Source organism: Coturnix japonica, chromosome 12, assembly GCF_054131305.1.
Source record: "Coturnix japonica strain WE chromosome 12, WE-NBRP24, whole genome shotgun sequence".
Classification (NCBI taxonomy): Eukaryota; Metazoa; Chordata; class Aves; order Galliformes; family Phasianidae; genus Coturnix; species Coturnix japonica.
In genome coordinates this window covers 10,613,128-10,626,550 of record NC_140674.1, presented here as the reverse complement: position 1 = coordinate 10,626,550, position 13,423 = coordinate 10,613,128, and the positions used below count along the sequence as shown (strand labels likewise).

At 36.4% G+C, this 13,423-nt stretch overlaps 1 protein-coding gene across 1 annotated transcript in view; it reads left to right on the top strand.

Moving 5' to 3' along the window:
- Positions 1-13,423, top strand: part of SLC9A9 (solute carrier family 9 member A9) — a 147,799-nt gene that overhangs the window by 89,066 nt on the left and 45,310 nt on the right. The window contains exon 13 of the mRNA XM_085513024.1: positions 11,751-11,799. Coding sequence (XP_085369150.1) covers positions 11,751-11,799 — 49 coding nt within the window. The remainder of the gene's footprint in view (positions 1-11,750; positions 11,800-13,423) is intronic.

Below are 13,423 nucleotides of genomic sequence, written 5' to 3'. Positions count from 1 at the left end.
AATTACTGTGTTGTGACTAGTGGTTGTTGCGTTCACTAAGGAGGTTCCATCGCTTGTCTAAGTATTTCTGTTTTATGTAAAATGAGTCATCAGCTAAAGTACTGTAATCTTCTGGGGAGGAAAGATCAGAGAACAGGTCCTTCTTCCAGTAACTATTCAGTAGCCTACAAGATAATGATTGCTCGTATGCTTTCTGACCTGGTGACCAATACATGCAATTTGAATTCACTTAATATCAAGTTATCAGAAAAGATCAAAGATCAGGACTTTTTCCTCCTGAAATTAGTGGGACTATTTAATACAATAAATCAGAATGCCCTTTATTGGTCTGAGGACCTCATGTTTTGGGTGACTAGCTCCCATTTTAAATGAGCACCACTTAGGCTCCCAAGTGCTGTGTTGCTTTTCAAACTGATGCTGAGATATGGCTTTACATTTCAATGTTTCTGGCAGTATTAAGAAAACCTCTCAGTCCATAAAATAAGTTACCAAAGGTGCCTCAGTGGCTATGTATTTCCTTACTACATGATTGTCTCTGAGGTCCCTTCTATCCAAAATCATTCTACAATTTCACATCTCCAGAAATCATATATATAATTACAGATTGATAACTAATAAAACCACCCGCTCATCCAACTTGATTCTAAAAGACTGAAGTTTAAATCCTTCCTTGCTTAAACTCAGTACAATACTGGAAAAACAGTACTGAACCCAACACCAGAGCATGTCTTTGCATTGCAAAATGGCTGTCTGTTGTTTTGCTATCACTTATATTGAAAATCTGAATTACAAACATGTGACCAGTTGTCCAATTTACATTAAGCAAATGCTACAGCTTTCAACCCAATACATTACAGATACCTCAGCTGCATTATGCTTAAATAAAAGAAGGAGGATGCATGTTCCCAAAACAGTAAAACATTTAAAATGAAAAATTAGTCTTTTAGTTTCCGAGTGTATTTTGCCTTTCTGGATTTGTAGTTTTGATAGTAAGCTCCTGTAATTCAGGAGCTTACTACAAAACTCTCAGTCGTACTAAGCTAAACAGACTGTCAGCATTCATCCTAAGAAATAACTACACAAAATCCATTTCAGAACGTTTAATTTATTGATGATTTTGTCAGTAAGTCCTCTCTAGACAAGGGAAAGTTTTCTTTTATGGGGCTTTTTAAAAAATTAAAGAGCTTTTATAGTTTAAAAAGCAGCTCTCACATATATGCTCTCCCCAGATCCCAGTGTTACATCTCAAGTATTCAATAAATCCTTTTGACTTAAGAAGTACTGTCTTACAATATTTACTGACTCATTAGGAAGTAGGGTATGTGGAATTTTAAGCAACAGATTTGCTTTTCAGCTACCAAGTTTTCTTGCTCTCACTAAGGCATGAACCTGAAGTCAAGGTCAAAGTATCACATATTTATGAATATATCAACAGAATTAACATATGTCTGAAGTCACTAGCCATAGGGAATTACTCACCAAGGAAGGTGAATGTTAATGGATAATCGAGGGACAGATCCTCAGCTGGTGCACACTGTCAGCATAACATTCATTTACTTTCTTGGACTGTAGGCAGAAGTACAGTATGCTTTGGGGATCTCTGATTGAGGCAGTCTCTTTGTACTTTCTCACTTTGACTCTTCATGATTTTATGCAAGCTATTGCTTTCATTGTCATCTTTCTTTGAATTCTGATGTTAGTTCATAGTTGCAGCATGCAAGTTATTCTTACTTTTACAATATAAAAACACCATGGGAGTGAAGTAGAGCTTCTGTCTTAACTAGAATGTAGCAAACACCTTGCACAGAAGGATAGTCAAACTACTTATAGTACACATTCTGTCTCTCCCTTTCAGCTCTCCTCTTCCACCACCTGCACTTTAAATGGCAGCCAACCTGAAGTGCTTCAGACTTTATATTCAAGCTACCTATGGTTTCAAGTCTATGTATTTGTAAAAAGATGAAGATCTTATTTAATTTTAAAATAATAGGTTACTATCCTGTCACAGATTACATGTACTATTTAACAACAACACTGTGAAATGTACAGATATAATCTGAATTTCAGCAACATAAAAGCACCACACCTGGGCTTCTGAGTCACTCATATCTACTTAAGGTCCTGTTCTCTTCAGATGAGTGAATGTGTAGCTTGACAATAATGTGAGAGAACTAAGTTCAACAGTTAGATAAATACAGCCTAATATTTGTATTTTGGGTATTTTGTGAACTCCAGAGAAGGACTTCACATGCTTTGAAATAAGGACAATATCTATAGTTTTGGATAAATACACCAGCTAAGGTAAAAGCAGCTCTGCAGTTGTTGTACAAGTGAAACTGTCCTGCATATAAAAAAGAAAGAAAGAAAGAAGAAAGAGAGAACATCTTATCACAGCTGCAGACTACTCCATGATAACTGTGTGATATACAAAACATGCATTATTACAGATAACATCTTGTCCAGTTTTTTTTAACAGCACTTAAAGATACTTTTCTCCACTGGAATCTGTCTTGCAAAGTGTCAGAGAATTTGTCTATGAGCATGAACATCTGTACTCACCTATATTAACAGTAATAGCTTTTGTGCTATCCGACATTGTAAATAGTGTTACTACAGATCAGTATCTATTTTATGGTTTTCTATGAATGATCCTAGATGTTATTTGAAACAGCCACAAGAGAACTGAAGGTATTGCCTGAAAATGGTGAATATAGCCAAGATGAAGGTAGGATTATATTGCAAGTGCAAACTTAAAGTCATCTTAAATCTACATTAAACTGAACAGTGCAGTCATCAAAGATTATATAGGAATGAAGTAATTCATGAATTAGAAGCAACATTGAGTGAGATGAATACTACATCATGAAGGGGAACATGCTTTAAATTTTCCATTAAGCAGTGCTTTTGCACATTGCCTTCACAAATAATGCTGCTGTTTGGCTGTACTTAGTGCAGCATTATAGAACGTTTCAACACCAATGAGCAGAGATGTTGCTCTGACATTAACACTGAAAGAGTAATAATTCTTGTCAGATAACAAAAATTTATGCAATGCTCTTCCTTTCTAGCACACAGTATTTTACCCAGTTTGACACTCTTCCCTAAGCTTTTATTCCATAAAGTTTGACCTATCCTTTAAAATATAAAAAGGTGACAGCCCTGAGTTGGCAGAATTTAAGATCAGTGCAATTGATCTTATATACAGAACTGTGCATTTTTTAGTTTCATCATTATTCTTGTCTTTGTGTATATGACAGAGTTGCAGCCAACTGAGCACTCACCTCCCTACAGTATTCACTCCTCAACAAGGAAGCACGCAGAAATCCTATCATTGCTTACTCAGATTACCACCTGCAGTGTAAAGGCTATTGTGCATATGCAGTTAAAACCACTCCAAGTTTTCAGAATAATCTTTAAAGCAATTGTTTAGTGTACGTTTGAAGCTATGTTCTCATATATTGTTTATTTTTTACAGTAATGAGTACAAGTCCTTAGTATCATTTCCTGCTTATCTGAGCATTTCAGACAGCATCTGGGAAACATATTTGAAGCTGGGAAATAAGTATGAACATGTACAATGCAGCTGATTTTAAATCTGCTTGTGAAAAGAGCCATCTAAATGTAAAGGTCAGTGACACTGATAGCCTTTGTACAAGGCAACTTTTCAGCAGTTTTCAGAAGCAAAGCCAGTAGCATTTAGGCAGTAATGTTTGATTATAGCATATATTTAGTTCAGCCAGCTTTGTTCCTCACTGACAATAGCTGTGCAAAATCTGTTCATAGTACCAGCTGTGTGTGACAAATATCCAATGCCAATGAGAAAGATGAAGTGTATGGTATGTGTCTCCCTGCAATGAGTCCAGGGAACTTAGAGCTGATCATCTCATTCTTTAGACAAATGCCTCAGGAGCACTTAATATTTTACTTTAGCTTAATACATCTGTAAGATGTAATTGTAGATGTAGTACATCTACAATGGCTCAGGCTTCTCTCCAAAGTTTTTCTGTTATTGTTCAAGTAAAATAAAGGAACAGACACCTAAAGAGATTCAGAGAACAAACATGTCCTAAAAATCACTGACATAATTCACTGGAGAGCAATGGTTTTTACTCAGCCAAGAATTAACCAGCCTCATCTGTAGCAAACTGTGAAGATACATCACGGCAGTTTTTTTCCTCATAGAGATCTTTTGTAAGATTTTCTAGCTGTCAAAACTCATTAGTAGTCTAAGTAACAAGCCAAAAAATGGCCTAATTTCTGAGGATTTTGGTGGGTTGTTTTTTGTTGGTTTTTTTTTTTTTGCTATGATAAAAAATGAAAGTTCTCGAAAAGCAGTACCGTTTCTGTCTTTTTGTATCAACTGAAAATGCATTTTAAGTAATGTTCCAATTTTTTGGTTTTTTTAAATATATAGTTTGAGAATTATGTGCAGGATGTTTGATCTACAGACACCATGCAGAGTGGGTTTGGGATTCATGCAACTGCTGTTTCTGTGGAGATATACATTTTCCATGTCAACTAAGATTTGATAATCTACGGAGTAACAAGATGCCCATAGATCACAGCATAATGAATCGTGTAACATCTTATTCTAGACTGAGAATCTACTGCAATGATCTGAAGACAAGCTCCAGCTCTTACTCTGTCACCACACATAACATGTTGGTCACTGCTAAGCTTCACACTCATTTTATTCCAGTTCTATTCACATACACTGATAATACAATGATGATTTCCAGAAATTTCACAGGAGTTAAAATGATGCTCACTGAAATCAGCTTTGGCTGGTACTTATAAGTGGAAGCCTTGATTTCTTGCTGCAAGTATGTCCAACATGGAACAATAACATACCAGAAGCTTTACTGAGACATAAATCACTGCTTCTTAGATTGTCATGATTATAAGACATCCAATATTGTATTCTGCCACTCAGATGAACCGTACCTTGCATTACTTCAAAGTGACCAGACTATTTTAGTCTCTCTGGTGACAGCAAGATAAAGCAGGATTAATGGAATAGTAAATCAGACACCTGATATTTCAAGATCCAGTTTATCATTCTCGTTACTATCTGCATAAGTGTATGATGTAAACATAAGCCAAAATATACTTTTACATTTTAGAATTTTATTTCACACAGCTGCAGAGCTGTAGGGAAATGATTTGTAAAATTTTAAACAGTGCTTAACTCTTATTCACATGATTTTACAGGTTTTTAATCATACTCTTTGTTCCATGATGCATACATGACAGAAAGGATTAGCCACATGACAAACAACTGTCATAACCACTTAGAAAGTATGCTTTACCTGATAATCTACTTTAATCTTTCTCAGTATGAAATTATACTGCTTGGTTGTTTCTGCTGTGAGACACAAGCAATTATTTTTGCCTTGAACTTAAGCTAAAGTATATTCATTTATTAATAAAATCAGCTTGATCTGAACATTGGCAATCTATACTCTTGTGGTAATTGCAGAAAGAGTTTCTGTCATTCAAATATTGTACTACAATTTTGAGGGCAACTGTGTCCAGAAGCAGAAATATAAACCAGCATTACAGCAATCTATAAGAAAAAGCACATTTTAGGTGTCATTTTGTTAGGCATACACGTCACAGTTACTGCCACCTGCACTAGAATCATGCCCTGAATAGTCATTATTTACCCAGAAGTGGTTTTTTAAATTTCAATTGTTATGATTTATTAGAGTTGGTGAAACAATCTTTTGTGTATTCTGTTCATGTTTCTAGTATTTTACCGGTAATAATCTGTACGGAATGCAATATTGTGCTGATGATGGATAGCCACAAGCTTCAGATTTATTCATGCAAAAATATTCAAGACTCCTGTTGCAAATTCAGTTTAATGGCTGGCTTTGAAAATTGGGTTATAAATCACGTATTCAAAATGCCTTTTGTGATAAGGACAGTTTTTGAGATAGAAGCTGAAGTTTACAGACTGTTTTAGTTGCACCAAGACAGCCAGGAGAAGACTGAGACAAGTGCTCTAAGAAAGTTACTTCTTCCAATGAAACTTCTGACAGTGTGGGGAGTATGCCATTATTGTTATCATTTTACACCAGCACTCCCAATGCTTTGAACAAAACCACAGCTCTGCTGAGCTAGAACCTGTACAAACACAGAGTATATTTGTAAAGCAGATGAGCAATGGTGTGGAGCAACTATTATTATCCACATTTTGTAATAGGAGATCAGACACAGAAAGAAATGGCAGACTTCACTTCTTGAATTCTGTTCTTTTTCCTACTGCAGTAGTAAATGAGACTTAGCTAATTCTGATCCATATCTGAAAGTTCTGTAATATCATGTGCCATCAGGTACACATTTGCCATCACACACTTAGAGCAGGGACAAGTCTCTTACAGTTGGAGTAATTTCTCTTGTAAATTTTCCCAAGCCTGATGTTTTGTTCATAGTATCCCTTACTACATGATTTAATGCAGTTTTTATGTGTAGTATTTAATACACAAATTAATAAGACTATTTTCAGGGGCTTTGTCGGTGCTTGAATAGTGTTTGATGCAGCAGAACAGCCTCAGCAGGACGGTGGACAGTGCCACCATCTGTATCACTCTCAGGCCAGTATTTAAGGTGCTTTTAGGAGGTGCGGTGTGGAATCATCTCAGGCTGAGGTTATTGATAGAACCTGGCCTTGTAGGGAACTCTAATGCATTAGACATAAAATAAAAAGGGCTGAGACAAAAATACTTGCTATCATATTTTCAACTTAAAACAGTCCTGGTTTCTTCAAATAGAGCACAATTCACTTGTCTGAGTATATGGCTAGTGCAAACTGGACTATCTGGGACTACAAACATGATCTAATGTACATAATCCAGGCACTGGACTGCTTCACTCTGCAAACACATAAAGGCTGAGCAGGCCCCAAAATAATGTTTCCATATTTATAATTCAGATTTAAGAGAAATATCTCTATTTAGAGATTTCTTGGCAGCTAAAGCGAGTGAGGGCTGAGAATTCTAACTGTAGGTGTAGAAACCAAAAGCTACCCAAATCCTGCTCTACATTCTGAGATCCTTACGAAAACACAAGTTTAAGTTTTTTCTGTGCCTTTATTGTAGAAAGCAGAGATCTAATCTTAGAGCATTAGCTTTGGGGAAATTTGAATGCGAGAATGAAAAGTTTGCTGACAGAATAGCAATTTTCTACTCAGTATTCCTATAGATTAGTTTTGCAATTCTTACTAGTAGTTCCCCTGACAAATTGGGATTTATCTCTCCATCCATTTTCATAGCAAACCACATCATAAAAGATGTTATTGACTGCTTTGTATTCAGTGACAAAATCCTCTTCTTATAATCAAATGCATTCTGATTGTTGATTAAAAAAAAAAAAGTGATGCACTTGATAGCACACGGGGATTTAAATACTGAAAACTGCAAAGGGTACTTCTGCAGGCCAGTGCACAGTTCCTAGCAACGCTTTGGCCTAATTGCTAGAAACTGGCTGCAGTCACAAGCTTCAGTGCCAGATTTTGAATATAGAAACTTTGAACAATGTCTGAATCCAGGTTTTGATGCAGCCATTATAGAAAGGCAGAAAAAAACAACATAGATCGGTTTCCAGGATTTTTAATACCTCAATATCAAAGACATAACTGAAGTCCAACAAAATACATACAGTAGTTGCTGCACAGCAATGTAGGTTTGATTAAAAAGTATTCATTGCATTTCTATGTGAAAAAAAAGTGTCTTAAAATCTAAATCCTTCTTTAATGTTCACATTTCAGCAAAAGAACACTCAAAACATTCTAATAAAATCTAAGAGGAAAGCCTATGCAAAAATGAAAAAGCATACAAATGGATGCTTCAAAATCTAAAGTAAATGTGTTTTTTTAACCCAACACTGCAATCATGGAGCAGAAGAGAAATGATTCACTGTGATTAGCAGCAACTGGAAGAAATCAAAGTGCAATCTGAAACTGACAAATTGTCACGTTATTTGTCAACATTACACCTCAAAACCAGAAAGTGTTTAACAAATACATGAAAGCATGTACCAACACAGAGGGAAGTATTTGCTGGGGAAAGGAAACTCACACTGCCCTACAGCTACCTTCAACCAGTCTTGTTGGCCTCCCACTTCATCTCAGGTTACCCAAGAACAAGCTTGTGTTGAGAAATCTGTTCAGTAAAATGCCATATCTCATATTCTCAAAACAAAGGAATAAATCACCTTACACTATCATAAAAACTGAATGCTTTATGAGTTTACAGCTGAAGTAATCTCAGCTGGTTCTGTGGCTAAAGAAGTCCATGCCTGAACAGAGAGGATGAGATTTCCCTAGTGGGACAAAGGGGAGGGGAAGCAGAGCTTGTGGAGGCTGGTTTAAGTTATCAGTGGAAAAACAGAATAATCTTAAATTGTGTTTCTCTCAGCACACACCAAATTGTCTCTGGCACCATCCTGCACCAAACCACAGCTCTCAAAATGATGTTCCTTATTTGAATAGGTTGGCCTGTTTCACAAAGTGTGCACCTGTGATATGCAAAATGCTCCAATCATATTTACTATCTTCTAGTCCTATGCACTATTACATACTGGCGTAATCTGCCAAGTACCTTTTCTTTAAGTGCTATAAGAAGAAATTTTTCATAGTATACTTCTGTTTAATTGTATTCTAACCTGTCAAATCATGATAAACACAGATTCTTGCACAATCATCTTTAATAACGTTTTAACTGAAAGGGAGGAAAAAATGTAAAGAGTACAGTGGTGCTAATGTTTTAATGAGTAAAGGCAAATTTGTAACACAGAAAAAGCCATCTAGCCTATATTCAATCCAAATAAATTGGTTTAGATGTTATCCTAAATGTTCAACATATAAAATAAGAAGGCGCAAATCCAGAAAGTTGGAAATAAAATCATATAATGTTTAGAGGAGTCAAGAAGAAAATGAACAAGGAATACAGAAAAACCAGACAGTGGGACAAAAGGTTGGAAAAGTGATAATGCAAGCCATGCAACATGGTTACAGGAGAAAAGGGACAAAACTGAAAGCAAGGAAGAACAAGTAAAATAATACGTAATGTGGAAAATACATTTCTGACTTCTCACAGAAATGGAAAATTGAGAATGTTAAACAGGGAGTGATGCTTACCCCAGTGTAAGTAGTAGACTATTTATTAGAGGTCTTCATAGTAATTGATTTTGAATTTTAAGTTTGCAGATTCTAGATGTTGCAGCTCTGCAGAGGTCAAGCATAGAAACCTGAAGCACATAATGGCTTAATTTCAGTTGTCTTGACTGTCTTGTGTAATTTGCTATGCTTTCTTTTCAATATTTGCCATTTAAAAATAGCATTTTTAGTTAACATCAAGTTCATCAGAATTAATTGCTGCAGACTGTGATTTTCAGTGGGAGATGTGAGGCTTCCAAGCCTATGTTTAGGTATGAAATAATCAGCTTCAGGACTGACTGAACTGGGACTGCACACTTAATGGAATCACTAACATTCACATTTTTACAATCTATTTTTCATTTTAATCCCTTAAGAAACTAAAATAAAATCCAAAGAATGACCTTTTATGTTGTTGTGGGTTTTTTTTTTTCTCATGTTATTTTGCATCAGTGGATAAGATAATGCTATCCACACTAATTTCCAGTAGTGAGGTTCTCCTTCACAAGATTTCATGTGAATATCTTCGTATGCACCATATTATCATAATCTATTGCCTACAGGACAATCAAGGTGTAGGTGCTAGCTAACCCTATAGCAATAAGGACTCAACAAAATACATGTAGCTTAGCACAGGAAAGAAATATCTGCATAACTCTTTAAGCCTGGATTTTTTCTGTGCCAGTGGATTCCTGTTGTTCCTGATTAGTTAATAGTTAAATCACTGAGACAGTCCAGCAGCCAGAAACTGGTCTTGTTGATCCCACTCTTTTTCATATTCTCTTTTAGTGTTCTTTTAGTCTCGGGTGAAATGTTTTCTGTTGTCTTAGCTCATTCTGTAATAAACTCATCACAACTCCAGCACACACAATCAGTCAGAACTGGCAGTTTCTCAACTCCAGTAAACTCGGAACTGCACGAAAGCTAAATTACTTCTGTCCCAGGAGACTGATTCTTTGAGGTCAAATCAAGCTCATTAAGGAGAACAGAGCGTGGGGAAGTTTGTGCTGGAGTCTTTTAGCTATACCTATCCTGCATATATGCTTTGAATTCTCTGTATTATTTCTTTTTTATAATTTCTAGAACTATGCTGTCCCTTAACTATTGTATTATTAGTGTTTTTCTGTGTCAGCCAAGTGACACTGTCAGTGAACACATCCAGTAAGTAAGCACAGTCTGAAAAACAGGATACACAATTGGGTTTAGGAGACTTGGATTCTCTGACTCTGACCCGCTTTATGAGCCTGGGATGTCACACCTCCACCTGTACCACTGTTTCCCACTGTAGCAACCTCCCTACCCTGCTGCGGTTAAGCCATCCAATGCAGCACAGAACTGTCTCGCTCTGCAAGTTTTACAATGTTGAGCATAGATAAACACACCACAGTTCTGTATGTGACAAAAACAAGGTCAGTGTCAGACTGACGGATAAGCCTTCATGTATGTTCCTTTTTCTTTTCCCCTATAAATGTTTCCACTTTACTGGAATGGAAAATAGCTAGCTTGCTTTACTTCAAACTAATGACTAGGTTAGTACTGTCAGAAGACTTTTCTAGCAATTCAAGGAACAGGACATGAAGAAGCAAAATGAAGAAGCTATACAGTTTGTTTCCTTGTTGACTATGCACCAGATTCATTAGTTTTAATAAAAAGATTAAAGGGTTCAGGGTCCTTGTCTCTAACTGAAGAGTGTATGCATAATATTTACAGAAAAGAATGCTGAGTATGTAATTGTTAATATTAAGTATAATTTTAAAATTTATATTTCCAAAAGCAAAAATACACTCAAGGGGTAAGACCATCAGAAAAACAGTACAGTGGCATAAAATGAACATCTGGTGTAAGAATACATTTTCTTTGCATCAGTGAATTCTGCATTAGCTGAGTGGCCCCGATACTGTGTGGGAGCTTGTGAGGCACTTGGGGGCTGTTGGCTGCTGGCTGTATATTTCAGATTCCAGTGATAAGAAGGCTTGTTATTAGTCACCCCTCACTGCTCTCTTTCCTTTCTTGGTGTGAACACCATCAGCTTTCGTTCATCATTCAGCTCACAACACCTTTCAATTGCAATTTTTATTCCACTCTCAGCATCAGCCATACTCAAAATACATCAGTTCTTCCATGTCACTTTTCTCATACCATTTTTATTTTCTATTGATATTAGTAAAATGCCACCCAGGTTCTCATCATCTTGCTCATCACCCACTGCAGTCTCCTATGCTCCCTTATGGTTTGTTTGCAAAGCAAAGCACTTTCCAAATTCTACAAGCCATGCACAGTCAAAAAACCCCACAGTCCTGCAGTCTTCTCCTCTATTTATCTCTTAAACTCTAATTCTTCCTCAGGTGACTTAACTGTCATTTACAAGATATGGTGAAAGTTTAACCTCAGTGTCTCACATTCATAAGAGCTTATTAAGAACTCTCCTGATTTGAAAAGTAATCTTAATGTTTTGTCAGTTCTTCTCTGCTTTTCTCACCTGGTAAGAAATGAATGGCACAAGAGAAACATTTCTTCCCCCAAAGCTCTCAAATACACATCAGACCATTAACACATTGCTATAACTTTTTTTTTCTTTTGTTTTAAACAGAGTTGGTGTAGATCCAGATGAAGATGTGAAAGCAGAAGCTGCAAACCAGGTATGTTATTATTTCAGATCTATGTGCAGCATAAATCTGAACCACTCAAGAAGGAAAATGTTTGACAAAAAAGTGTTACAGTTGGAAAATTTTTAAACTGGTAAATTATAAGCAAGGAGAAGGAACTGCAAAGTGTGTCTATAGTACAAGGTATAGAAAAGGAAACGTTTTTTCATTATTATTTTCTAACTAAAGGTATCAGAGAGCTTTGAAGAAAATTATAAAGAGGTGCAAAGATTTCCTGAGAATTCTGATAAGCAGAATAGTAGAAAAGTAGCCTTCATACTTTCAGTTTCCTGGAATAAAAGGAAAGCATGTAATGTTCTGTCCCAGCAGGTCAGGTTTCTGAAAATATTGTTGACATAGAAATCTGTCTGTGTTTTGAACATTAGAACTTTAAACTAGAGGAGTACGTTTAAAAACCTGCAGCAGGTCATCTGCCACCCTCCCTCTTTTGTCACACCTGTATAGAATTCTGTATAGATGCAGCACTGTCTGCAACAGAGTAACTCTGTAGGAGTCAGTGCACATAGAGCTACAGTGTCCTTAAGCATGCTAAGAGGAGTAAGGAATATCAGCATGAGAGCTGGCAGATTCTCACAGCAAAACAAAACAGATAAACAAAAAGTGCCAAATACTGTGTTCCTGTTTCTGGGTTATACCATCCCATGCCTTCCTTCAAACTACCCAACTGCAACTGAAATCACCCAATAGTTAGAAAAACGTATGTAAGAAGTTAGGCCAAGAAATGAATGAGCTACTCTGTCCACATGGAAATACATAAAAGATATTATGAGACTGGACACCTAAACTTTACCCACTTGCACATATCAGAAGTCATTTAGGGTCCCAGCTTTCACTGAGCTGAATGGAATTCAGGTGCCTAAATGTTCTAAAGTTTCTCTGAAAACAATAGAAAATAATTAGAAATCAGATCTCTGATCATATCCTTAGTTTTACATCTCAGTCCCTAGCAGATGGCTGGCACAGCACCCTGTTGCACCAACCTGTGGTACTGATACATACTGAAGCTGAAGGCACAGGTTATAAATATCACCCTCCTAAGCAACTTGGTAGTAATTCATGCAATGAAATACTCAAATTCTGGCCACATACAGGACACATAACTTTGTGTTATTAATCTATTCTTGCATGAATTTCAAAACCATTTAATTTCAGAGCCTTGCTTTGCAGCAGTAAGGAGCTATCAAACATAGCAGAATACTGAACTTAGCAGTACAAAACTGACTGAATGCACATGGTTTGTGAAAACTTGATTTCTCCAGAAACCACTGGGCTTCTAGTTTTCCCCCGCTTTTAATAAAAATGAAAATAATTGTTTATGAGTAACAAGAACATGTCAAGTGCCCAGCTGTGCCCTGTGAATCAACACCTATCTCTGTTGACAAAACTGAGGAACACAATTCAGGAGGTGTAAATAAATGTAACACATTTCATGCTCTTACATGTCCATGGCAGTAATCCTTGTAGTATAAATTTTACTTTGAAAAATAGCTTTGCTGCACTGATTTATTCTACCCTGTGGTCTTCTATTTTCATTTCTCTGAGTTTTTTGCATTTGACATCTCAATCTTTTACTAATGCAAATCTCTACTGCATTCTC